Below are 26,684 nucleotides of genomic sequence, written 5' to 3'. Positions count from 1 at the left end.
CCAAGTACTCCACGTTAAGCATCATCCTGCATTAGATGGAGCATCCCTCTGTTTTACCATGCATGCATCTGGATATTAAAGTATAATTTAGGTACTTTACAGTCTACTACTTTAGTACCTTTTACATTCGGAAAAAAATCCTTTGCTCATCTGTGATTTTGGGTTCGCTCTGGGCTCAGACCAGCACGTTCCTAAAGGCTGGAAACAGTCTGTAATGTGTGTCAGCCATGAGGTCAGCCACGAGTCAGCCTCATTTCCACCGGGTGCCTGTGCGCCGCAGGTGTATCTGCTATTCGCGGCCGTTAGCCAATGGTCTGGTTCCCGCTGGGCGCCGCAGCGCCTCAGAAGCAACCTGCAACTTAAACATACATGCGAGTCTATTTTTGAAGGAGCAAACACTCAGAATGCGTCAATTACCGCAGTTCAGAGAGGGGCAGACAGGAAATCAGACATGGGAGCAGAGTAAAAACTTCCAGTATTTTTCAAAATAAAAGCCCCTGTGCAGATCTGCGCGTCTGAACCATGAAAACATGACGTCATTAACCGGTCAGGGAGTCGCAGTGATTCTTTTCAAAGTAGATGAGACGTTCATCCTAGAAGTGGAGAATCACACCGATTTCGTGATCGGACTGCACTCGCAGGCGCTCCCGGTTTGGACTGACGGTCCGGAGGTCGGAACAAAACTGCGGAGCAGCCGGGACGCAGGGCGCACGCACCCGGTGGAAATCAGGGCTCAGAGCTCCCAGATGAGTGAGGACTGAAATAACCCCTCCAACAACCACGAACACCCGCAAACTGAACGTATAAAAACAATTCTTGAGCCCCAGAAGGGTTAGTCCAACACTTACATTTCATTTTTACTCTTGCAGTTTTTTTCTTGTAGTTTTTATGACAAGTTAAGAACATCCCTCATCTCTGGAGTTGAACAGAAAAGCTGAAAAAAGTATGAGGTTTAATGGAGCAAGAGTGGGTGTGGCCTCAGATCGGAGATGTGACGTAAAGCTGTAAGACACATCCCAATGTGGATTATACCAGATGAAAACCAACTAGAGACAAACTTTTTTCAGAAATTATCTGAATATTTTTTGGAACAGCTTTGGACATTTTTCCTGAAACGTAACCTGTGATTGTGTCAAAACCGTAAAAGATATGGAAATGTCCTTTCAGTCCAAGTTTTATCTTTTGTGACCCTTTAAACTTTGAATGATGTTTGTATGGGATGAGTCAGCATGGCTGACTGCAGTGCTGGAGTGTAGTCTGCCTGGCTCAGGTACTGCTGTAGCTGGTGAGCACTGACGATTGAATGGAGAGCTCCATCTAGTGGACAACCCGAGAAACAACATCATTCTGAACAACTGACCCTGGACAACATTTAATGTTTTATTAGAAATTAAGAAACTATGATTATTTTGAAAAGGGCTGAAATCGGCCGATTTAATTGGCCGGCCGATCAATCGGTCGGGCTCTAAAAAATATCCATAATTAAAGTTTTTTCATTCGTTATGTGCACCACTTAGTCCAGTTCAGTTTTCCTATCCCAACATTTAGCAGGTGAGAGGCAGGTACACCTGGACAGGTCGCCAGTCCATCGCAGGGCCAACACAGAGACAAACAACCACTCACACACACTCCTCGGGAGGATTTAGTGACCACGAGGCCAGAGAGAACCCACACAGGGGGAAGAACATGCAAACTCCTGCAGCCCAACAATCAAGTCAAACAAAAATATCTGCTGCAGGTTTAAACTGGAGGCAAACCGGATTTTTGTCCACAAACCTGTGAATTTATCTGGACGTCTGAGTCTCCTGCTGAACTCTGAGCCAACAGGAAATAACGCAGTCTGGAGTTTGGAATCCCGACCTGGATAATGACAAAGACGGAGATACGATTCATCTCATCTGAATTCAGGAGTGGTGAATGAAATAAGTAAGAAGTCTTTCTTACGCTTGTGGGTGAGACCATGATCTCCTGGAAAGTGTATCCACAGTTTGTCAGAGTTTTCAGCAAGCGCTCTCTGAAGAGGAGAAGAGGCTAGACATGACTCCAGTTAACGAATGAAAAGTCGCGCGTTAAATAAAGTTTATACACAATATTTACACGTTTGTTCTGATGGCACATGCTGATGCTGACGCCTCATCAAACACAAGAAAGTTCACATTTTCTTTTCTTCTTATGCAACGTTCAAAACGCATCAACATTTCAGAAAAATGGCTGATCAAAAATATTAATATGTCCAAAAATGAACAAATCCACCTTCACACAAATGTGTCCAAAAAGGCTGCGACGCTGTGTGAGATGTTAATAAAAACAGAATCCAACTGATTTCCAACTTTTTCACATGAGCTGCCTCGTTCTGTCGTTTTCTACATGCGTTTCCCCTGTTACGAATTTTTATGTCCTACTAGAGATAAAATATAAGTTCATGTTAAATTAAATCATTACATTCTGTTTTATTTACATTTGTTGTCCCATTTATTTACGTGGGTTGTAAAGAAAGAACAAATTAAAGAAGCTCTTGATCTCAGAATAGATCTGAGGATGTGCTGTAGAAACACTCAATAACAGCCATCGTCATCACCATCATCATCACCATCATCACCATCATCACCACTATCACCACCATCATCATCACCATCATCACCACCATCGTCATCATCACCATCATCATCATCACCATCACCATCACCACCATCATCACCACTATCACCACCATCATCATCACCATCATCACCACCATCGTCATCATCACCATCATCATCATCACCATCACCATCACCACCATCATCACCATCATCATCACCACCATCATCACCATCACCATCACCATCATCACCACCATCATCATCATCACCATCATCATTACCATCACCATCATCATCACCACCATCACCACCATCATCATCATCACCACCATCATTACCATCACCATCATCATCACCATCACCATCATCACCATCATCATCATCACCATCATCACCACCATCATCACCACCATCACCATCACCATCATCACCACCATCATCACCATCATCACCACCATCATCACCATCATCATTACCATCACCACCATCATCATCACCATCACCACCATCATCACCACCATCGTCATCATCACCATCATCACCACCATCATCATCATCACCATCATCATTACCATCACCATCATCATCACCACCATCACCACCATCATCATCATCACCACCATCATTACCATCACCATCATCATCACCATCACCATCATCACCATCATCATCACCATCATCACCACCATCATCATCACCATCACCATCACCATCATCACCACCATCATCACCATCATCACCACCATCATCACCATCATCACCATCATCATTACCATCACCACCATCATCATCACCATCACCACCATCATCACCACCATCGTCATCATCACCATCATCACCATCACCACCATCATCATCATCATTACCTGGCAGAAGACGTCTCAAAACCTTTGACGTTCTCCAGCAGGATGAAGCGGGGGAGCTTTTCCAGTCTGGTCACATGATGCAGTCGGAGGAAAAGATGACAGGATGAATCCACATCTCGTACCTCCACCAGCTACTATAATCAATACCTGATCAATATTTAAAACACCTGTGTGGAACTTTTGAGGAGGAAATATCTGTGGGACTTAAAGTGATGGTCATCTGGTTAAAAGCTACTTCCCACAAATCCTAAATACTAACAGTCTAAACTGTTCTGATACAGTATCAGTAAAATGTTATTGGTCTTTTATCTGAAACACTCAGTCGTGTCTTGTTCCTTCAAATATCCACAAAAACATTCAGTGATGACTAAATATTCACAGAGAGCAGGTACCGGGGTCATTCTTAAGGCTGCTATGCCAAGAAAGAAAACATTCCTATTTAAAACAATGAATAATCATTTTGTTCGATCCCGTGTGGGAAACATGACGTTGTGTTTGGGATGTAACACCTGGGTAAAACATCAAGGATGTAGAGGAAGCTCTTTGTTCTGCTATCAGAGACGTCGCCCTGAAGTCCGATCCTGAAGGAAACAAAACATGAATTATTATTATTCATTGGACCCGTTATTCATCCACTCCTCATTCATACGTGGTGAACGTCCGGTTGTCCGCTCTTCCACCTGAGCCACTGCCAGCCCAGTAAAAACCAGCTACTCCCCCTACTGGTGTAAACTGGTACAGCAACCACACTGACCCTTTCCTGGAAGGCATGAAATGTGTTGGAAACTTGCCCACAGCCGTCACTGTGTGGACACATGCATCACCCCACTCATGACCCACCACTGCTGGTCTGTGTGCAGACAAAACCAGATCAGACCTACCTGGTGAACGGCTGGCAAGGAGGACTCATCGTTATCATGTCAAAAGACAACTTATTGAAGTCATCTAACGTTATGCCCTAAAAAACAAAAGCAAAACGTCTTAGTTTCACAGACCAGCGCAGACTTTATTCCTGGTTAGGATCAGGCGGAGCATCCAGTCTCCACCTGGATCTGGATCTGGGACAACATGTTGATGTTGGACAAAGATGAAACAGACAGAAAATAAAACTAAAACAACTAAAACCTCTTTTAGAACCATTTCTACTTCATTTCCTGGAAGGTATTAACCTTAACTACAGACTGGAGACCCGTCAGTTTGGTTCCCAGGTAAATAAACAGAAAACAGGTGGAAATGAACGTAAAGACTGAGAACCAGCAGATCCAGAACCAGGTGGAAGTGAACCAGTTTACAGACATGGACTAACCATCTATGACCAACCTCGATGGTCTTGTTCCAGAGGGGGGTCTCAGGGAAATTGTGCTTGTAGATTTGATTAGCGATGGTATTGATGTCGACAGCAGCCACTACCTGGGCAGGTACGCCACTCTCTGGTGGAGGAGAAGAAAACTGTTCAAATCCAAACTCAAAACACATCTGTTTAAACTGGCATACTCACTGTAATACTTCACACTGCTTTAATTATTGTTTTATGTATCCGTTAATTTATGAATGTATTTATTGATTTGTTTTACTCTTGTGTTTTATCCTGTAAGGTGACCTTGAGTGTCAAGCAAGGCGCCAACAAATAAAATGTATTATTATTATTAAGAGTCAGGTACAGGTACGGGTGTCAGACTGGACTGGTTCTAACTGGAATATGAGAAATATTCATCAATGTAGTTGTAAATACTGGATCTTAAACGTGGTTACCACACTTCACACAACATGTAGAGAACTAGTTAACTCCAGATCCAGAAGACTGGATCAGACTAGTCCTGACTGGATCATGACCCTGGTACTTCTGCTGTAATAATGATCCTGGTACTACAGCTGTAATAATGATCCTGGTACTACTGCTGTAATAATGATCCTGGTACTACAGCTGTAATAATGACCCTGGTACTACTGCTGTAATAATGACCCTGGTACTACAGCTGTAATAATGACCCTGGTACTACTGCTGTAATAATGATCCTGGTACTACTGCTGTAATAATGACCCTGGTACTACTGCTGTAATAATGACCCTGGTACTACTGCTGTAATAATGACCCTGGTACTACTGCTGTAATAATGATCCTGGTACTACAGCTGTAATAATGACCCTGGTACTACTGCTGTAATAATGACCCTGGTACTACTGCTGTAATAATGATCCTGGTACTACTGCTGTAATAATGATCCTGGTACTACAGCTGTAATAATGACCCTGGTACTACTGCTGTAATAATGATCCTGGTACTACAGCTGTAATAATTATCCTGGTACTATTGCTGTAATAATGACCTTTGTACTACAGCTGTAATAATGACCCTGGTACTACAGCTGTAATAATGACCCTGGTACTACTGCTGTAATAATGACCCTGGTACTACTGCTGTAATAATGATCCTGGTACTACTGCTGTAATAACGATCCTGGTACTACTCCTGTAATAATGACCCTGGTACTACAGCTGTAATAATGACCCTGGTACTACTGCTGTAATAATGACACTGGTACTACTGCTGTAATAATGACCGTGGTACTACTGCTGTAATAATGATCCCTGGTACTACTGCTGTAATAATGACCGTGGTACTACTGCTGTAATAATGACCCTGGAACTACAGCTGTAATAATGACCCTGGTACTACTGCTGTAATAATGACCCTGGTACTACAGCTGTAATAATGATCCTGGTACTACAGCTGTAATAATGATCCTGGTACTACTGCTGTAATAATGACCCTGGTACTACAGCTGTAATAATGATCCTGGTACTACTGCTGTAATAATGACCGTGGTACTACTGCTGTAATAATGACCCTGGAACTACAGCTGTAATAATGACCCTGGTACTACTGCTGTAATAATGACCCTGGTACTACAGCTGTAATAATGATCCTGGTACTACTGCTGTAATAATGACCCTGGAACTACAGCTGTAATAATGACCCTGGTACTACTGCTGTAATAATGACCCTGGTACTACTGCTGTAATAATGATCCTGGTACTACTGCTGTAATAATGACCCTGGTACTACTGCTGTAATAATGATCTTGGTACTACTGCTGTAATAATGACCCTGGTACTACAGCTGTAATAATGACCCTGGTACTACTGCTGTAATAATGATCCTGGTACTACTGCTGTAATAATGATCCTGGTACTACTGCTGTAATAATGATCCTGGTACTACTGCTGTAATAATGATGCTGGTACTACTGCTGTAATAATGATGCTGGTACTACTGCTGTAATAATGATCCTGGTAGTACTGCTGTAATAATGATGCTGGTACTACTGCTGTAACAATGATAGTACTACTGCTGTAATAATAATCCTGGTACTACTGCTGTAATAATGACCTTGGTACTACTGCTGTAATAATGATAGTACTACTGCTGTAATAACGATCCTGGTACTACTGCTGTAATAATGATAGTACTACTGCTGTAATAATGATCCTGGTACTACTGCTGTAATAATGACCCTGGTACTACTGCTGTAATAATGATCCTGGTACTACTGCTGTAATAATGACCCTGGTACTACTACTGTAATAATGACCCTGGTACTACTGCTGTAATAATGACCCTGTTACTACTGCTGTAATAATGACCCTGGTACTACTGCTGTAATAATGATACTGGTACTACTGCTGTAATAATGACCCTGGTACTACAGCTGTAATAATGACGCTGGTACTACTACTGTAATAATGACCCTGGTACTACTGCTGTAATAATGACCCTGGTACTACTGCTGTAATAATGATCCTGGTACTACTGCTGTAATAATGACCCTGGTACTACAGCTGTAATAATGACGCTGGTACTACTACTGTAATAATGACCCTGGTACTACTGCTGTAATAATGACCCTGTTACTACTGCTGTAATAATGACCCTGGTACTACTGCTGTAATAATGATCCTGGTACTACAGCTGTAATAATGACGCTGGTACTACTACTGTAATAATGACCCTGGAACTACTGCTGTAATAATGACCCTGGTACTACTGCTGTAATAATGACCCTGGTACTACAGCTGTAATAATGACCCTGGTACTACTACTGTAATAATGACCCTGGTACTACTGCTGTAATAATGACCCTGTTACTACTGCTGTAATAATGACCCTGGTACTACTGCTGTAATAATGACCCTGATACTACTGCTGTATTAATGACCCTGGTACTACTACTGTAATAATGACCCTGGTACTACAGCTGTAATAATGATCCTGGTACTACTGCTGTAATAATGACCCTGGTACTACTGCTGTAATAATGACCCTGGTACTACTACTGTAATAATGACCCTGGTACTACAGCTGTAATAATGATCCTGGTACTACTGCTGTAATAATGACCCTGGTACTACTGCTGTAATAATGACCCTGGAACTACTGCTGTAATAATGACCCTGGTAGTACTGCTGTAATAATGATCCTGGTACTACAGCTGTAATAAGGACCCTGGTACTACTGCTGTAATAACGATCCTGGTACTACTGCTGTAATAATGATCCTGGTCCTACTGCTGTAATAATGACCCTGGTACTACTGCTGTAATAATGACCCTGGAACTACAGCTGTAATAATGACCCTGGTACTACTGCTGTAATAATGACCCTGGTACTACAGCTGTGATAATGATCCTGGTACTACTGCTGTAATAATGATCCTGGTACTACTGCTGTAATAATGACCTTGGTACTACTGCTGTAATAATGATAGTACTACTGCTGTAATAACGATCCTGGTACTACTGCTGTAATAATGATCCTGGTACTACTGCTGTAATAATGATCCTGGTACTACTGCTGTAATAACGATCCTGGTACTACTGCTGTAATAACGATCCTGGTACTACTGCTGTAATAACGATCCTGGTACTACTGCTGTAATAACGATCCTGGTACTACTGCTGTAATAATGATCCTGGTACTACTGCTGTAATACTTACCCTGGTAATACTGCTGTAATAAGGACCCTGGTACTACTGCTGTAATAATGACCCTGGTACTACAGCTGTAATAATGACCCTGGTACTACTGCTGTAATAATGATCCTGGTAATACTGCTGTAATAATGACCCTGGTACTACTGCTGTAATAATGACCCTGGTACTACAGCTGTAATAATGACCCTGGTACTACAGCTGTAATAATGACCCTGGTACTACTGCTGTAATAATTACCCTGGTAATACTGCTGTAATAAGGACCCTGGTACCACTGCTGTAATAATGACCCTGGTACTACAGCTGTAATAAGGACCCTGGTACTACAGCTGTAATAATGACCCTGGTACTACAGCTGTAATAATGACCCTGGTACTACTGCTGTAATAATGACCCTGGTACTACAGCTGTAATAATGACCCTGGTACTACTGCTGTAATAATGACCCTGGTACTACAGCTGTAATAATGACCCTGGTACTACTGCTGTAATAATGATCCTGGTACTACAGCTGTAATAATGATCCTGGTACTACTGCTGTAATAATTACCCTGGTAATACTGCTGTAATAAGGACCCTGGTACTACTGCTGTAATAATGACCCTGGTACTACAGCTGTAATAAGGACCCTGGTACTACAGCTGTAATAATGACCCTGGTACTACTGCTGTAATAATGACCCTGGTACTACAGCTGTAATAATGACCCTGGTACTACAGCTGTAATAATGACCCCGGTACTACTGCTGTAATAATGACCGTGGTACTACTGCTGTAATAATGATCTTGGTACTACTGTTGTAATAATGATCCTGGTACTACTGCTGTAATAATAACCCTGGTACTACTGCTGTAATAATGATCCTGGTACTACTGCTGTAATAATGATCCTGGTACTACTGCTGTAATAATGATCCTGGTACTACTGTTGTAATAATGATCCTGGTACTACTGCTGTAATAATTACCCTGGTACTACTGCTGTAATAATGATCCTGGTACTACTGCTGTAATAATGATCCTGGTACTACTGCTGTAATAATGATACTGGTACTACTGCTGTAATAATTACCCTGGTACTACTGCTGTAATAATGATCCTGGTACTACTGCTGTAATAATGACCCTGGTACTACTGCTGTAACAATGATAGTACTACTGCTGTAATAATGATCCTGGTACTACTGCTGTAATAATGATCCTGGTACTACTGCTGTAACAATGATAGTACTACTGCTGTAATAATGATCCTGGTACTACTGCTGTAATAATGATCCTGGTACTACTGCTGTAATAATTACCCTGGTAGTACTGCTGTAATAATGATCCTGGTACTACTGCTGTAATAATTACCCTGGTACTACTGCTGTAATAATGATCCTGGTACTACTGCTGTAATAATGATACTGGTACTACAGCTGTAATAATTACCCTGGTAGTACTGCTGTAATAATGATCCTGGTACTACTGCTGTAATAATGACCCTGGTACTACTGCTGTAATAATGATCCTGGTAGTACAGCTGTAATAATGATGCTGGTACTACTGCTGTAACAATGATAGTACTACTGCTGTAATAATGATCCTGGTACTACTGCTGTAATAACGATCCTGGTACTACTGCTGTAATAACGATCCTGGTACTACTGCTGTAATAACGATCCTGGTACTACTGCTGTAATAACGATCCTGGTACTACTGCTGTAATAACGATCCTGGTACTACTGCTGTAATAACGATCCTGGTACTACTGCTGTAATAACGATCCTGGTACTACAGCTGTAATAACGATCCTGGTACTACAGCTGTAATAATGACCCTGGTACTACTGCTGTAATAACGATCCTGGTACTACAGCTGTAATAACGATCCTGGTACTACTGCTGTAATAACGATCCTGGTACTACTGCTGTAATAATGACCCTGGTACTACAGCTGTAATAATGACCCTGGTACTACAGCTGTAATAATGACCCTGGTACTACTGCTGTAATAACGATCCTGGTACTACAGCTGTAATAATGACCCTGGTACTACAGCTGTAATAATGACCCTGGTACTACTGCTGTAATAACGATCCTGGTACTACAGCTGTAATAACGATCCTGGTACTACTGCTGTAATAATGATCCTGGTACTACAGCTGTAATAATGACCCTGGTAGTACTGCTGTAATAATGATCCTGGTACTACTGCTGTAATAACGATCCTGGTACTACAGCTGTAATAACGATCCTGGTACTACTGCTGTAATAATTATCCTGGTACTACTGCTGTAATAATTATCCTGGTACTACTGCTGTAATAACGATCCTGGTACTACAGCTGTAATAATGATCCTGGTACTACAGCTGTAATAATTATCCTGGTACTACTGCTGTAATAATTATCCTGGTACTACTGCTGTAATAATGATCCTGGTACTACTGCTGTAATAATGACCCTGTTACTACTGCTGTAATAACGATCCTGGTACTACTGCTGTAATAACGATCCTGGTACTACAGCTGTAATAATGATCCTGGTACTACTGCTGTAATAATTATCCTGGTACTACTGCTGTAATAATGATCCTGGTACTACAGCTGTAATAATGATCCTGGTACTACTGCTGTAATAATGATCCTGGTACTACTGCTGTAATAATGACCCTGTTACTACTGCTGTAATAACGATCCTGGTACTACTGCTGTAATAACGATCCTGGTACTACAGCTGTAATAATGATCCTGGTACTACTGCTGTAATAATGATCCTGGTACTACTGCTGTAATAATGATCCTGGTAGTACAGCTGTAATAATGATCCTGGTACTACTGCTGTAATAATGATCCTGGTAGTACAGCTCTAATAATGATCCTGGTACTACAGCTGTAATAATGACCCTGGTACTACTGCTGTAATAATGATCCTGGTACTACAGCTGTAATAATGATCCTGGTACTACTGCTGTAATAATGATCCTGGTACTACAGCTCGCACACGGCCTGGACTTGTGGCGAGGACAACCAATCAGGCGTCAGGATCCGCCCCCTGAGTTTGACTGAGGTTGACAGATAAACTAACCTGCAACACAGGACCATGAAATAATTAATTAAATAGTGAAATTACATGTTTTTACACATATTAATTTGTATTTTAATGAATTAATGATACATATAATAAAACTAATGTATTTAATTATCATTTTAATTATTTGATGGCACATTTAAGTAACTATTTAATGATATATTTAATTCGTTCATTGTGTCTCTTTACCTCTTCCTAGTGATGGGACGAACGACACTGGTGCGTCAGCACTGTGCCGAGTGCACAAGTGTGAAACCCCGTATTGGTGCGTGTATCGCTTTAACAAAAAATCACGTGACCGATACAGGAAGCGTATCGTTTGGATGTGCCGCGCCAAATTGTGTTTATAAGGAAACAAACTGTATCAACATGTCGTGGGTTTGTTGGATGGAGATTGCGGTGTTGCGGTGCCTGTTGGATTGTTTGATTGGCTTTGCTTTGCTTCTACTCATGGATCGTTCAAGAAAAATGTCTCAAGTCTGGAATCATTTTGATCTTTTGACGCCAAATAAGGTAAATCTTTTCCTCCTTTGGGCATTGTTTACTGGTAGTTTTTAATTCAATGTTTCTACTCTTTTCTAGTAAGAGGTTTGATTTGTTTTCTGGTAAATTAACTTTTTGTTTTATTGCAGGTGAAGTGTCGGCTCTGCTCAACAGAATTGTCATACATCAACAAGAGCACGTCATCAATGCTGAGGCATTATAGAGCTCGGCATGGCAATGAAGAGTTGGCAGACACTCCTGCTGTGAGTACCCCAGGTATGATGAAATTCTCACAAACTTTGAATTTTCAAAAATACTTTATTACACACAAAAGGCTTTGCGTGACTGTAATATTATTTGTGAAATTACAGTCCTTTAACAAGCTTCAAACCAAATAGTTCTTTTTGGCTTGCAGTTCCTAACAAGCAAGCATTGGATGAGGCTGTGATCAACATGATCATCAAAGACTGTCAGCCACTCACCCTCGTAGAAAATGAGGGATTCAGGGCGCTCATGCAGCTTGTTGCACCCTCATATGTTCTACCAAGCAGGAAGGTATGTGTAAGAAATGTATGGTTGAATTAATTAATGAGTACTGTCGATAGATAAATGCACAGACAGCCATGTATGTATTCGTAAGGTATTACAATATTTGTATGGTTATTTTTAGACCGTCAAGGACTTGGTGGACCAGAAATATGAGGAGGAAAAGGAGAAAACAAAAAAGGACCTCCAGAGCGCCGTTGCTGTTACTTTAACAGCTGACATGTGGACCTCGATTAATGTGGAGGCATATCTTGCTGTTACTTGCCACTATGTGGACAAGACAGCCATGAATTCCGTACATCAGTCTTAGGAGTACAGCATTTTCCACAGAAACACACTGCAGAAAACATGGCCATGGTTAAAAGGACCCTTATGGAGGAGTGGGACATAGCGAGCAAGGTCAGGTGTCTTGTCACTGATGCAGCACCAAACATGATTTCATGTGCTCGAATACTACAAATACGGCAAACTATTTGTATTGCCCATACCATCAATTTAATTGTGAAGAAATCATGTGATCAAATTACAACACTAACAGAAATACGCAACAAAACACGGCAAATTGTTACATATGTTCGAACAAGCACCACGGCCAAAGAAAAGCTCACTCAAATGCAGCAACAGCTGGGAACACCAATCCATAAATTAATAAATGAGGTGCCAACACGATGGAACAGCACCTACCACATGCTGGAAAGAATGACTGAGCAGAAGGAGGCAGTCTGGGTGTCACTGGCCACATTAAAAAATGAAATTACTCCACTGACTCCTGAAGAATTTGAAGTCATTGAAGAGATGCTCAGGGTGCTCTCTCCTTTTGACCAAGCCACAAGAGAACTCTCTGAGGAAAAAAGAGTCTCGGGGTCAAAGGTTATTCCACTGATGAGAATGATCCACATTGAGCTTCAACGTCAAGCCTCAGCATTAACAAAACCAGCTGCTCAAGAACTGGGTGCAAATCTGAGAAGGCGGCTAACTGAGTCCATCTGCAACATGGAATCACTCAGTGTGATGACACTGGCAACACTGTTGGATCCCAGGTTTAAAACAGTTGGCTTCTTTAGTCCACAAAGAGCAACGGAAGCTGTTAAGAGGCTGAAGTCGGAGTGTGCTGCTGAAATGAGGAGCCATGAGCCTGACCCAGCAGAAGAACCGAGCTCTTCACATGGATCAGAACCCAGTTCAGGTATGACAACACATTTGTTGTGTGTTTATATGTATATTTCTGTGGGTTATCATAAGTGTATTACCACATGACAGAATTTGTCCAAACATATTTCTTAGGACACAATCTCTGGAAACCTCTGGATATGGAAGTTGAGGAGAGCCGGATGACATCGAATACAACAGCAGATTCCATAGTTGAAGTCCAACGCTACTTGGCAGAAAGCAACACACCCAGAACACAAGACCCGTTGCAGTATTGGAAAAATAACCAGAAAACATATCCACACCTTTATCAACTGGCGCTTAAATATTTATGCACACCGTCTTCATCTGTTCCCTGTGAACGAGTATTTTCTAAGGCAGGGGAACTGGTGTCCAAGAGGAGAAAATGCCTTGGAGCAAAGACACTTCAGAAACTTTTGATTCTCAATAAAAATGTATGAATGAATCCATTTTTAGTGTGTTATTTCATATGATTGAACACTTTGGTTAACAAGGATGAGGTCATATTTTAAAGACTAGCAATTGAATGAAGATGAAATATTATTTCACAGGCTAACGTTGGGTTGACAGCATGCAAGATTTTCCATCTTTTCATTTTCTTTACCTGCAATGATTTTAAATCTACAGCAGAGGTCACTATTGAGTGACCAACACAGTGTCAATACAGTGTCAACACAGTTTGTGTAATGTGTCAATACACTCCTTAAGGCATCGTCAACCCATCCCTACCTCTTCCACAGGTATCAGAGTAACGTAAAGTAACAGGTGGATATTTCAGTACTGAGGCTGCTCAGGTAAACTAGTTTGTCCTGGTCCTGGCCAGAGCTGCAAACTGAGCCAATGAGGAACATTTTATTTTTAAAATGTGTGTGTTTATCTGGCTGTAAATGATGTGACTGAAGTGTTAAATGCTTGCTGGGTTATTTTTCTGCATGGAAGATGTGGTGGGTCCTGCTGGACCAAACATACCTCCACAGGTGGGAAGCTGCATGGAAAAGTGTGGGAACTACTCTGAAGGCTGGACAGTCTATTCTAAGTTGAGCTGCCTTTTTCATTTTCTAATGTCATTAGAATCGCATCTAGCAGCTCTGGACCACTTCTTGTTTTTACTGTTGCAGAGAATGTTATATTGTATTCATGGTAAACTGGCTAAATTATGGTAGAAGATGTGTAGTATAGGAGTTAGACGGCCTGGGGGAGCGTACGACTCCCGGCCTGACTTTGTCCCAGTCCGGCCCTGTATTTGGACCGAACCGGTTTCTACGTGGTAGTTCTGTATGGGCAGAACCAGCAGCAGTAAAATCCGTGCATCTTTATTAAATCTTTCAGGGTTCGGGTCTCTGATGTTACTCAAACAAAACCCGGTTCCGGTCCAGACCTACCTTTAAAAGCATAATGCATCCCTCCGATACCGCTGTACAACTCCAGAACCCGAACTTCACCCATCATAGCGCCGAACCTGGAGGATCCGTGGCTCCTCGGCTTGCAATTCTTCTTCTTCGTTTCCTGCTTCTTCGTCTTCTACTGCCTCTTTCCTGTCCGCCTCAGACCGTCCAGGAACCGTTTAGTGCATCACTGCCACCTAGTGGTGGAAGATCCGACTCTTTTCTTAGACAAAGCTTCCTTATTTAAAAAAAAAAAAAAAACTTGCAAATGTTCTATTTGCCTTAATAATAAATTGTTAAATTGAAATCCAGAAATAATCAAAACCAAACTTTTATTGTGTTTCTACTGCACCGGAAACTAAAGTCTCAGGGCTAAAGTTTCAGGTCTGAACCAGGTCTGAACTGTCACACAGTCCACAAACTAAAACCATCTACAGAACTTTTAGCTGTCTGAAAGGACTTTTGATGAGGTGATGAGGTGTGGCTGCACGCGCAGACTTCATTCCTGACTACATCCAGGCCGCGCGCAGGAACAGGAAATGTCCTAATATGGATTGAGCTCTGTCAACCCGACTTCCGGTCGGTTTGGCTCCAGAGGGGAAGTCAGGGGTCTGAATCCGGAAGTCTGACAGTTTGTGTCAGATCGCTGTGTCCTCGCGGTGAGTTTATAAACTGCTTGTCTCTCGGACTGCTGGATGAAAGCAGGAAGCTTCTCTCTGACGTTTTTTGTCTGTTAGGAGCTGATCGCTGTTTTCCAGGAACATGTCCAAGTCTCTGAAGAAGATAGTGGAGGAGAGTCGAGACAAGAACCTCCTGGAGGTGGACCTGTGCGATAGGGGCATCGCCAACATGCTGGACATCCCGGGACTGTGTAAGACCGGGTTCTGGTTCTGTTCAGACTTTGGGGTGTAGTTTGGATCAGGAGACAGGGTCCATGTTTCTGCCGGCTCCATGTTGGCTGGCTCAGGCAGACAGAGGAGGGTGTTACAGAGATGATCCTCCGACTTTCCTCGAGACTTTTAATCAGTCATGAGGTCAGTTAAAGATGCTAAAGTAATTAATTACCGAAGAAGAGAAACGAGCCGCGCGAAGATCCACCCTCCTGTTAAACTGTGGGTTGGTCAGCTGGTGGTAAAGATGGTCTACAGCAGGGCCGCAGCCAGCTGTTTGAGGGCCCTAAACACACCGCCCCTTTCCTTCCAGATCCAGCCCACAGCCATGTAGCCACCACCAGCTGCACAAGTGATGCCATCCTGTTTTAACTTTTAATGTTTTATGTCATCGGGTTAAAAATCAGCTCTTATTTTCCATGAAATGTTAAAACGTCTCATTTCAACACCTGATGTGTAAAATCTGGCTTGATGAGGCTTTAAGATCATTGCTATCGTTCTCTAATGAAAAACTATATAGACACACACACACATATATATATATATATATATATATATATGTATGTGTGTGTATATATATATATATATATGTGTGTATGTATATATATATATATATATATATATATATATATATATATATATATATATATATGTGTGTGTATATATATATATATGTATATATATATGTGTGTGTATATATATATATATGTATATATATATGTGTGTGTATATATATATATGTGTATGTATATATATATGTGTGTGTATATATATATATGTGTGTGTATATATATATATGTGTGTGTATATATATATATATGTGTGTGTATATATATATATATGTGTGTGTATATATATATATATGTGTGTGTATATATATATATATGTGTGTGTATATATATATATATGTGTGTGTATATATATATATGTGTGTGTATATATATATATGTATATATGTGTGTGTGTATATATATATATGTATATATGTGTGTGTGTATATATATATATGTATATATGTGTGTGTGTATATATATATATGTATATATGTGTGTGTGTATATATATATATGTATATATGTGTGTGTGTGTATATATATATATATATATATATATATATATATATATATATATATATATATATATATATACATATATATATATATATATATATACATATATATGTCTAGACATCGCTTCGTTTGACCAAATCAGAGTAAATAATTTGCACTTCGTGTCTTTTCTCTGGTAAATCCTAAAGCATCGGTGTCCAAAGTGGGTCCTCGAGGGACGCTGTCCTGCAGATTTTCCAATGTTTCCTGTTTCAACACACCTGACTCAAATGAAATGGATCCAACAGCCTGTTAAGCTTTGCACAATGACTCATCAGTTTGAGTCAGGTGGTTTTGGAGCAGGGACACATCAAACCTGCAGGATTGTGGCCTTTGAGGACCGGAGCTGGGCACCCCTGTCCTAACGGTTCTACCCCCCTGCGATGTGTGCTGACATGTCAACAGTAGAAAATGGACTTTGCCGCTTATCAGGACCAGATCCTGCAGGCTAGCTGGACTCTGGGTTAGCATCTGAAATGGGCTCATAGACGATAGAAAAACCACCCGACTGAAACGTTGGGTCCTTTTCCAGTTTTTTGGGTGCTGCATCACAACACAGCTGTTAGCTTGTTTTTCCGTGTGGCTCAGATCTCTTTATTCCTGCACTCTGATGGTGATGAGGATGAACCTGGGTTCTAATCCAGATGCAATGTACCCCTGAGCTGCTTCGGTTCTCTGACTGCTTCAGGTTAAAACGTGTCACTGACTTCCTGTTCATGTCGTTTCAGTCACCCTGTCTAACATCACCCAGCTGGTCCTCAGCCACAACAAGCTCACAGGTAAGCGGCTTCCTCAGCAGGGACACCTGTGGCGTCGCATCCGGCCGCGTGCTTTAACCAGACAGATGTCTTCGTCTGAACCCTGAACACTGGTTTTTAGTGAGAATTATTATTTAAAACATTCCTTCTGAAAAGAGCTGCATGGGAGGCATGTGCAGGAGGAGGTACCTGAGGTGGCGTCCTTTCTTCAGATGGGTTTCCAGTTTAACACAACGTTTTGACTCCTGACCCAAACTGTTTGTCTTCTCTGTCCAAAATGTGGACATCAGTGTCCTTAGAGGACTGTCCCTTACTGTTGGGATGCAGATGATGAGCCGAGACCTGAGCTGAAGAAGTGGTTGTTCCTCCCTCCTGCAGAAACATCAGAGATGACCGTGTTCTCCGATCTTTTTAACCCTTAGAGGCCCACGATCTCACCGGAAAACCCGGATCAGCTGCTGTCAGAGGGCCGATTTTAAATTCCAGTTCATCTCTGTGTAGACGTAGGATGGGATGATCAGGTGTTTGTCGTTAATCATGAAATCCGGCTCTCCCAACGTCTTCTGTTCAGGTTTGATGTTTGTGACCCGTTAAAGTGGAGGAATCCTTCCACTCTGACGTCCTCCTGCTTCTGTCTTCCAGCTGTTCCTGCCAACATCTCTGAGCTGAAGAACCTGGAGGTCCTGAACATGTTCAACAACCAGATCGAAGAGCTTCCCACTCAGATCAGCAGCCTGCAGAAGCTGAAGCACCTCAACCTCGGGTTTGTGCTCCTCTTGGAAGCTGATGATGAAGCTAAATGTTGATGTGAATAAATAACAGAAACCGTGATCCAGACTGAAGAGGATTGAGTGAAGACCAGGTTTCCCAGCAGGTCCAGGATGAGGAATTCAGTCCTCCAGATCAGAGGAGGAGATTCTCTGATGTAGGATGAATGTCACCCTGTGGTCCACGATGAGAACAGGAAACCTCACCACTGGTTTCTGGTCTTATCTTTGGGTAAAAACTCTTCCAGAGGACCTGGGCTGATGGACCTGGGAGGAGGGAGCGTTTAAAACCGTGGGAGTACTGAGATCTGTCTCTCTGATCTCCGTCAGCATCTCTGCTGCTGCATGTCGACATACCTGCAGGACTGTTTCTCAGTCCGGGTCCTCAGGACCCACTGCCCTGCAGGTTTTATGGTAGCCCTCCTTTAACACACCTGAATGAGGTGAATCGTTAACAGGCTGCAAAGACCTTGATGAGGAAGTCCATGAACCTGAATCGGGTGCCTTGGACTGGGAACAGGTCTACGTGCAGGGCAGGGGTCCTGAGGCTGCAGCACATTTCTGATGCTCTCCTCTTTCTTGTCACAGTGCTACAATAATCAATCGTCCGGGTAATAAAGGAGAGTTGTGGAGCGATTCTAGACCAGGGATCCCCAGCTCCGGCCCTCCAGTCTGCTGTCCTGCAGACCTTCCTGGCATCCCTGCTGCAGCACACCTGCAGCACCAGCTGGTCAGAGATCCACTTCAGGTGAATCAGGTGTGTTGCAGCGTGGAACACCTGCAGGATGGTGGATGATAAAATGAAGAAAAGAAACACAAATGAAAGACGACAACGTCAGAGCAGTGCATCATGGGACGTCTCCGGCTTTCTGATGTTTCTTTATTAAACCAGCAGCAAGTGTCCAGTAAACCGGGATCAGTACTTGCCCTTCATCACACGCTCCGCTTCGTTTTATTTGGATCAAAGTTTCTTTGTTTAGAAATTCTTCCATGTTTGTGTTTTAGGATGAACCGACTCAACAGCTTGCCCAGAGGATTCGGTTCATTACCTGCTCTGGAGGTCCTGGACCTGACCTACAACAACCTGAACCAGAGCTCCCTGCCTGGAAACTTCTTCTACCTCAGTTAGTATACACACACACACACACACACACACGGCTGTGGTTGAGGTGGTACAGGGGTTGTCCAGCTGGTTGGTCAGCAGTTTGATCCCGAAGGAGGCAGGTTTTACACCAGAAGCCAAAATAATAAGATGAAATCCTCCCAGTTTCCCAGTAAATAAACACATAAATCATGAGAACACGTGGGTATTAAAGCTCTTCTTCCTCCCTGTACCGTGTGAAAACCAGGTGCTTTTTAAACTGGGTCATTCCTGGACGATGCCGGAGCTCCACATCCGAACTGGTCCACACCATCCTCCACTGACCTGTTCACTGAAAGTCAAGCAGCCTGAATCTAGTTTTGAACAGTCAGCGATACAATAAACAGTAAACTCTGCCTCTCCAAGACTTCTTATCTCACAAGATAAGTTCAGAAGCCAGACGTGTGCAGGAAGTAGACTCATCCTGGTACAACACAGACTTCTTCATAGTTCAGCCTCAGCACCACAGAACGCCTTTCAGTGGCCTCCTGATACAGTCTGACCAAAGAAGAGGTCACACTAATATTTCATTGGACCACCATTATCTTTGATACCAGCAGCATTCTATGTGTCAAGATCCTCCATGGGGTTAGGGTCTGGACTCTGTGGTGTCTGATCCATGTGTGGAAATGTCTCCTGTTCCCTGAACAACTCTTTCACAGTCTGAGCCCCATGAATCCTGGTACCGTGCCATCAGGGAAGATGGAATAACCTGCTCATTCAGTAGATTCAGGTATCAGCCGACCTCATTGTTTGTACACATAATGTTGCTGAATCTAGATTTGAACCCAGACCTGAATCTAGACCTGACCCACTGCAGCAACCCCAGATCATAGCCTGCCCCCACAGGCTTGTACAGCAGCACTAGACATAATGCTGCTTCCCTTCATCCTCCTCTCTTCTTACCCTGATGCTCCATCACCGATCACCATCATTCAGGATGTTTTTCTGACCACGTTTCTTCCTGGAAGACGATGGTTCCCACCATCCTTCCAGTTTTAATGATGGTTGGACAGTTCTGAACCCAGTTCTAGTAGTTTCTGCTTCTACTGAGATGTTTTCTCTGCTTGATGTCGATGACCTGGCCCTTCTGGAACAGACTAACATCTTCTCCATGACCGCGGATGTGTCTTTCCACGTGGTTGGTTAAGAAATGAGAAGCTGCTTATTGCATCAGTTGGGGTTAAATAACTTGTTGCAGCTGGAAGACGATCACCCTGCAGGAATTATACAATAGGAGGCTCCGACCTTCACCCATCAGCTTCATGAACATAGTTTATCCTCCAGACTTCTTCTGTTTCTGGCAGGTTGGAAGCAGCTAGCAGGTCCCATCAGACCAGGAGCATCTCTGGAATCTCCAGCTCTCTTCTTGTACCGTGTGATTTATACAGTTCATAGATTTTACATGAATGTCAGGGTGTCTTACTGTACGCAATCCAGGATCTATGTAAGTTAACTAAATGTAAACAATCCCAGACCAGATGTTTGCTGTATGAAGCTGATGATGTTCTCTTCATGGTCGTGCTTCCCCAGCCTCCACCGCTAACAGATGTTTATGTTGCAGCCACTCTTCGAGCTCTGTACCTGAGTGACAACGACTTTGAGGCTCTTCCTGCGGACATTGGAAAGCTGACCAAGCTACAGATAGTAAGTTAAACTGCACAGACACACACTGACCAAGCTGAGTTTACCGCTTTGACTTGTTTGAGTCTCCGTGCTGGAGAGGATTACGCTGATGGCTGCTTTCATGTCCATGTATGACGATCGGTTATTATCTGGTTACAGCATGACGTCATCACGCATCAGTTTGCTGTTTGGTCTTGGATGAAAATAAAATAAAGTTGTATTTGTCTTTACTGGCCTTCGTGACGTTAGCCGGTGAGGATGCAGTGACGTGATCCGGATCCTGACTTTGTTCCTGTGTTTCTTGTCCAGCTGAGTCTCAGAGATAATGATCTGACCCTGCTGCCGAAGGAGACCGGGGATTTGGCTCAACTCAAAGAACTTCACATCCAGGGCAACAGGCTGACCGTGTTACCCCCTGAACTCGGTACTCACCCCCACACATGTCCACACGCCCCCCATCACGCTCCCCAACAGAGATTTAGTCCAGTAATCACCTGACGATGGGATTTAACCTGATTTTAACTGAACTGTCGTCCATCCAGTCAAACTCATCTTAGTCCAGCTCAGTCTGGTCTCCGGTGGGTCAGACCAGTAAAATAACCGCACGATAACCTACAAATAATAAAAACTTTTTAACATTTTTAGTACGTCTACTATATTATCAACATGTTTACGTTTAATGAACCGTCCTTTTAGAAAATATAATGAACAACCTGAAATTTCTGGAGAAAATGAGTAAAGTTTCAGTTCATATTTTACCTCAGCGACGTGTTTCCGTGTGTGTGTTACAGCCAGATCAGCAGGGATAGACCAGCAAACATTCAACTCCGGGTATCTGGAAGGGAAAAAATCCCGTTTTTCACATGATCAGAGGAACTTTTCCACATCTAAAAGTACATTTCCACATGTGTGTAGTAATCCTGACCGCATGAACTGGCTCAGCTCATCATACAAACTGAAGTCACGTCTATGAAGCCAGAAAGATGGAAAAGATGAAACCAGTTCTCCTCCTGCCCTGGAAACGCTTCACGTTAAACAGAAAACATGAAACCTGGAAACGTTAGAGATTACACCTACTTTTATTACAATGTTAGTTACTTTTATTACAATGTTAGTTACTTTTTATTACAGTGTTAGTTACTTTTATTACATTGTTAGTTACTTTTATTACATTGTTAGTTACTTTTATTACAATATTAGTTCCTTTTATTACAATATTAGTTACTTTTATTACAATGTTAGTTACTTTAATTACAATGTTAGTTACTTTTATTACAATATTAGTTCCTTTTATTACAATATTAGTTACTTTTATTACAATATTAGTTACTTTTATTACAATGTTAGTTACTTTTATTGCAATGTTAGTTTTATTACAATATTAGTTACTTTTATTACAATATTAGTTACTTTTATTACAATGTTAGTTACTTTTATTACAATGTTAGTTACTTTTATTACAAAGTTAGTTACTTTTATTACAATATTAGTTACTTTAATTACAATATTAGTTACTTTTATTACAATGTTAGTTACTTTTATTACAATATTAGTTACTTTAATTACAATGTTAGTTACTTTAATTGCAATGTTAGTTACTTTTATTGCAATGTTAGTTTTATTACAATATTAGTTACTTTTATTACAATATTAGTTACTTTTATTACAATATTAGTTACTTTTATTACAATATTAGTTACTTTAATTACAATGTTAGTTACTTTAATTACAATGTTTGTTACTTTCATTACAATATTAGTTACTTTTATTACAATGTTAGTTACTTTAATTGCAATGTTAGTTACTTTTATTACAATGTTAGTTACTTTTATTACAAAGTTAGTTACTTTTATTACAATGTTAGTTACTTTTATTACATTGTTAGTTACTTTTATTACAATATTAGTTCCTTTTATTACAATATTAGTTACTTTTATTACAATGTTAGTTACTTTAATTACAATGTTAGTTACTTTTATTACAATGTTAGTTCCTTTTATTACAATATTAGTTACTTTTATTACAATATTAGTTACTTTTATTACAATATTAGTTACTTTTATTACAATGTTAGTTACTTTTATTGCAATGTTAGTTTTATTACAATATTAGTTACTTTTATTACAATATTAGTTACTTTTATTACAATGTTAGTTACTTTTATTACAATGTTAGTTACTTTTATTACAAAGTTAGTTACTTTTATTACAAAGTTAGTTACTTTTATTACAATATTAGTTACTTTAATTACAATATTAGTTACTTTTATTACAATGTTAGTTACTTTAATTACAATGTTAGTTACTTTAATTGCAATGTTAGTTACTTTTATTGCAATGTTAGTTTTATTACAATATTAGTTACTTTTATTACAATATTAGTTACTTTTATTACAATATTAGTTACTTTTATTACAATGTTAGTTACTTTTATTACAATATTAGTTACTTTAATTACAATATTAGTTACTTTTATTACAATGTTAGTTACTTTTATTACAATATTAGTTACTTTTATTACAATGTTAGTTACTTTAATTACAATGTTAGTTACTTTAATTACAATGTTTGTTACTTTCATTACAATGTTAGTTACTTTAATTACAATGTTAGTTACTTTTATTACAACATTAGTTCCTTTTATTACAATATTAGTTACTTTTATTACAATATTAGTTACTTTTATTACAATGTTAGTTACTTTTATTGCAATGTTAGTTTTATTACAATATTAGTTACTTTTATTACAATATTAGTTACTTTTATTACAATGTTACTTTTATTACAAAGTTAGTTACTTTTATTACAAAGTTAGTTACTTTTATTACAATATTAGTTTCTTTGATTACAGTGTTGGTTACTTTGATTAAAATATTACATTTAATATTTTAATATTTAGCTGATTCATCCGGCAGAATAAACTGGTTTAGCGGTACGACGAAGCTGGTAATCAAGCCATATTTCAACCCAGGGTTTTCAGTCTCACATAAAGGGGGCGGAGTTTGCAGCGTCTGACCAATCGCAGACATGGAGACCCCCTGCTGAGCAGCTACTTCACCCTGGAGGAGCAGACCGTTACTCTGGAGGAAATATGAAGAATTAAACACACCATCAATGACCCAGTTTTGTTGTACAGAAAACCCCGAAGTTCTTTCTGGGAACAAATGCAATTCTATAAACTCAAAAATCTATAAAACCAGTATTTTTTCATTCCTTGGCCCATGGCAGGATAAAATCAGCATTTAATTTGAAGGTAAGTGGTCAAATTTGGTGTGGAATAATTAGGAAAAATTGGGAATTTGATCATTTCTGTTACACTTCAGGATTAAAGGCCACTGGGTCAAAACAACTAAAAATAAAAAATACTCAGAGTTCTTCTGTATGGTAGTAAGGTCTGCTACCAGCATGTTCAGGACCACATGTGTGTGTCATCAGATAACTGGGCTGCAAATTCACGCTTCCTTTATTTCATTCCAGATTTCAGTGAAAAGAACAAACAGCCAAAACAACCTCAATAAAAGCTTCCCACAAGAACTCAGTCTGACTGATGCCAATGACTTCAGTTTGAATCCGTGCTGGGTGTTTATTTAGGGGGAAAAGAACGGAGTTGTGTCCCTTCCACTTGTAGAATGTACTGCACATGAAGCTCAGACAGCTGTTGGGAAGAAGTGTTTTTCCAGTCCTGTTTCTGTGTCTCCCTGTCTGCAGGTAATCTGGATCTGACCGGTCCGAAGCAGGTGTTCAAAGCAGAGAACAACCCCTGGGTCACTCCCATCGCAGACCAGTTCCAGCTTGGCGTCTCCCATGTTTTTGAATATGTTCGCTCAGAGACGTACAAGTAGTAAGTACTAACGTAGTAGTATCTCTTCATTTACCATCTTTCTTTTCTTGTACACGTTTCACACTAATGTAGGTTTCTGCCGGTTCATGAGCCTGTGAGTCTTCATACCATGACACCTGAAAATGGTACTAACACGTCCAGCATGATCCAAAGCTCAACATCGGCGGTGTAACCACGTTTCATGTTGTACTTCAGAAGGAGCTGCTTGTAGTAGATTGTAATGTTGAAGAGTTTGGTTTGGTCGCTTCGGGATCTGATTCGGGATCGTTCCAACTCTGGAAAGAGTGATTAAGTTCTAGGTTTTCTTACAACCAGATGGCGCACACTAGTTTGAAAGTTGGGGCAGCTGGAGGTCCAGCTGGACCTCCAGCCGGACCTCCAGCTGGACCTCTGTCCATAAGTCTATTATGATGCTAACAGACCAGGGGCCTCATTTATAAAACTACAGGCGGTGTCTGCTGCGCAAAAAGCAAATTCTGCGCACTTCTAATTTCAAATTTATCAAAGCGTGCACACGCACGTCCTCCACCTGTTTCCATTCATAAATCAGAATCAACTCTAACGCGGGCGCGGTGAGGGAACGCCTTGCCCCGCCCACATGGAGGCTATAAATGGTCAGGAGGACGCCTATAATACATATTCATCACATCATTTCCATGACGGCTCAGCATCGGAGAAGGAGGGATAAGTGGAATTTTTCAGGGTGTGAGACAGAGATCCTGATGGTCCACGTTGACAAATGTAAAAATGTTTAATTGGTGGACACGGCGTGGACGTTACTGGTGTCAGAAAGACAGAGTAGTGGCAGCAGGTGGAGATGCTGTCGTCACAGTGTCAGAAGGGAAGAAACACAGGAGGCATTGAATGTTGTGGTTGGATATCTCAGTCGATGGAGCATCCGTCTGCTATCGGAGATCGAAGTTTGAATCTAACGGGTGAATCACTTCACGAGAAAAACGTCTTCTAAATGACAGTAACAATGTTGGTAATTTAGTCTTTTTGTTTTAATGTATAAAATGTGTACAGATACATCTGAGACTGGGCGGGGCTCCAGCTGTTACCAGACCTGATCTGGACCCGTTACCAGACCTGATTCTGGACCCGAAACCAGACCTGATTATGGACCTGCTACCAGATCTGATTCTGGACCTGAAACCAGATTTGATTCTAGACCTGTTACCAGATTTGATTCTGGACCTGTTACCAGATTTGATTCTGGACCCGTTACCAGACCTGATTCTGGACCCGAAACCAGACATGATTCTGGACCTGTTACCAGACCTGATTCTGGACCTGTTACCAGACCTGTTACAAGACCTGATTATGGACCTGCTACCAGATCTGATGCAGTAATTGTCCTCGGATAGTCCACATCCACAAGTCCTCGTTACTCTGCCTTTCGACCAATCAGAAGACGCTTTAGTATTCTCTGGATTTGATTGGGAAAGTACTCGTAGGAGAAAGTT

The 26,684-nt window shown here is 41.0% G+C and overlaps 3 protein-coding genes and 1 long non-coding RNA gene across 11 annotated transcripts in view; 2 read left to right on the top strand and 2 right to left on the bottom strand.

The window, feature by feature from the left end:
* trdmt1 (tRNA aspartic acid methyltransferase 1) overlaps positions 1–15,831 on the bottom strand; it is a 25,545-nt gene extending 9,714 nt beyond the window's left edge. For 7 of the 8 annotated variants that reach the window (XR_006008272.1, XR_006008273.1, XR_006008274.1 and 4 more), the window contains exons 1-7: positions 15,086–15,831; positions 4,769–4,878; positions 4,330–4,406; positions 3,958–4,029; positions 3,449–3,514; positions 1,945–2,014; positions 1,777–1,860 (exon numbers count right to left, since the gene is read on the bottom strand). Coding sequence is in view for 5 of the 8 variants with exons in the window: in XM_041968205.1 (XP_041824139.1) it covers positions 1,777–1,860; positions 1,945–2,014; positions 3,449–3,514; positions 3,958–4,029; positions 4,330–4,406; positions 4,769–4,878; positions 15,086–15,152 (546 nt within the window). In the remaining 3 variants the exon portion in view is untranslated. Of the gene's footprint in view, positions 1–1,776; positions 1,861–1,944; positions 2,015–3,448; positions 3,515–3,957; positions 4,030–4,329; positions 4,407–4,754; positions 4,879–15,085 lie in introns of those variants that run through there. The other variant, XM_041968209.1, reaches the window with a different exon arrangement.
* LOC121628837 (zinc finger BED domain-containing protein 4-like) lies at positions 13,115–14,429 on the top strand. Its single transcript, XM_041968216.1, has 2 exons — positions 13,115–13,719; positions 13,818–14,429. The coding sequence occupies exons 1-2, from the start codon at positions 13,146–13,148 to the stop codon at positions 14,141–14,143; spliced, it is 900 nt and encodes a 299-aa protein (XP_041824150.1). The 5' UTR covers positions 13,115–13,145; the 3' UTR covers positions 14,144–14,429.
* Positions 15,649–26,684, top strand: part of rsu1 (Ras suppressor protein 1) — a 23,027-nt gene continuing 11,991 nt past the window's right edge. The window contains exons 1-8 of the mRNA XM_041968218.1: positions 15,649–15,747; positions 15,826–15,959; positions 17,815–17,865; positions 18,487–18,607; positions 19,617–19,735; positions 21,317–21,399; positions 21,688–21,802; positions 25,086–25,218. Coding sequence (XP_041824152.1) covers positions 15,851–15,959; positions 17,815–17,865; positions 18,487–18,607; positions 19,617–19,735; positions 21,317–21,399; positions 21,688–21,802; positions 25,086–25,218 — 731 coding nt within the window. The 5' untranslated portion in view covers positions 15,649–15,747; positions 15,826–15,850. The remainder of the gene's footprint in view (positions 15,748–15,825; positions 15,960–17,814; positions 17,866–18,486; positions 18,608–19,616; positions 19,736–21,316; positions 21,400–21,687; positions 21,803–25,085; positions 25,219–26,684) is intronic.
* LOC121628852 overlaps positions 20,935–26,684 on the bottom strand; it is a 26,731-nt gene continuing 20,981 nt past the window's right edge. Inside the window, exon 3 of the long non-coding RNA XR_006008280.1 lies at positions 20,935–21,000. This is a non-coding gene — a long non-coding RNA (uncharacterized LOC121628852). The remainder of the gene's footprint in view (positions 21,001–26,684) is intronic.

The sequence above is a fragment of the Melanotaenia boesemani genome, chromosome 18 (genome assembly GCF_017639745.1).
Source record: "Melanotaenia boesemani isolate fMelBoe1 chromosome 18, fMelBoe1.pri, whole genome shotgun sequence".
Classification (NCBI taxonomy): Eukaryota; Metazoa; Chordata; class Actinopteri; order Atheriniformes; family Melanotaeniidae; genus Melanotaenia; species Melanotaenia boesemani.
Note: the sequence above shows the minus strand (reverse complement) of the source record. Positions and strands in the feature narration are given on the sequence as shown.

Coding starts and splice junctions, on each gene's coding strand:
- LOC121628837 (XM_041968216.1), top strand. CDS start 13,146: ATGCAGCAACAGCTGGGAACACCAATCCATAAATTAATAAATGAGGTG. Junction 13,720..13,817: donor TGGATCAGAACCCAGTTCAG/GTATGACAACAC, acceptor CATATTTCTTAG/GACACAATCTCTGGAAACCT.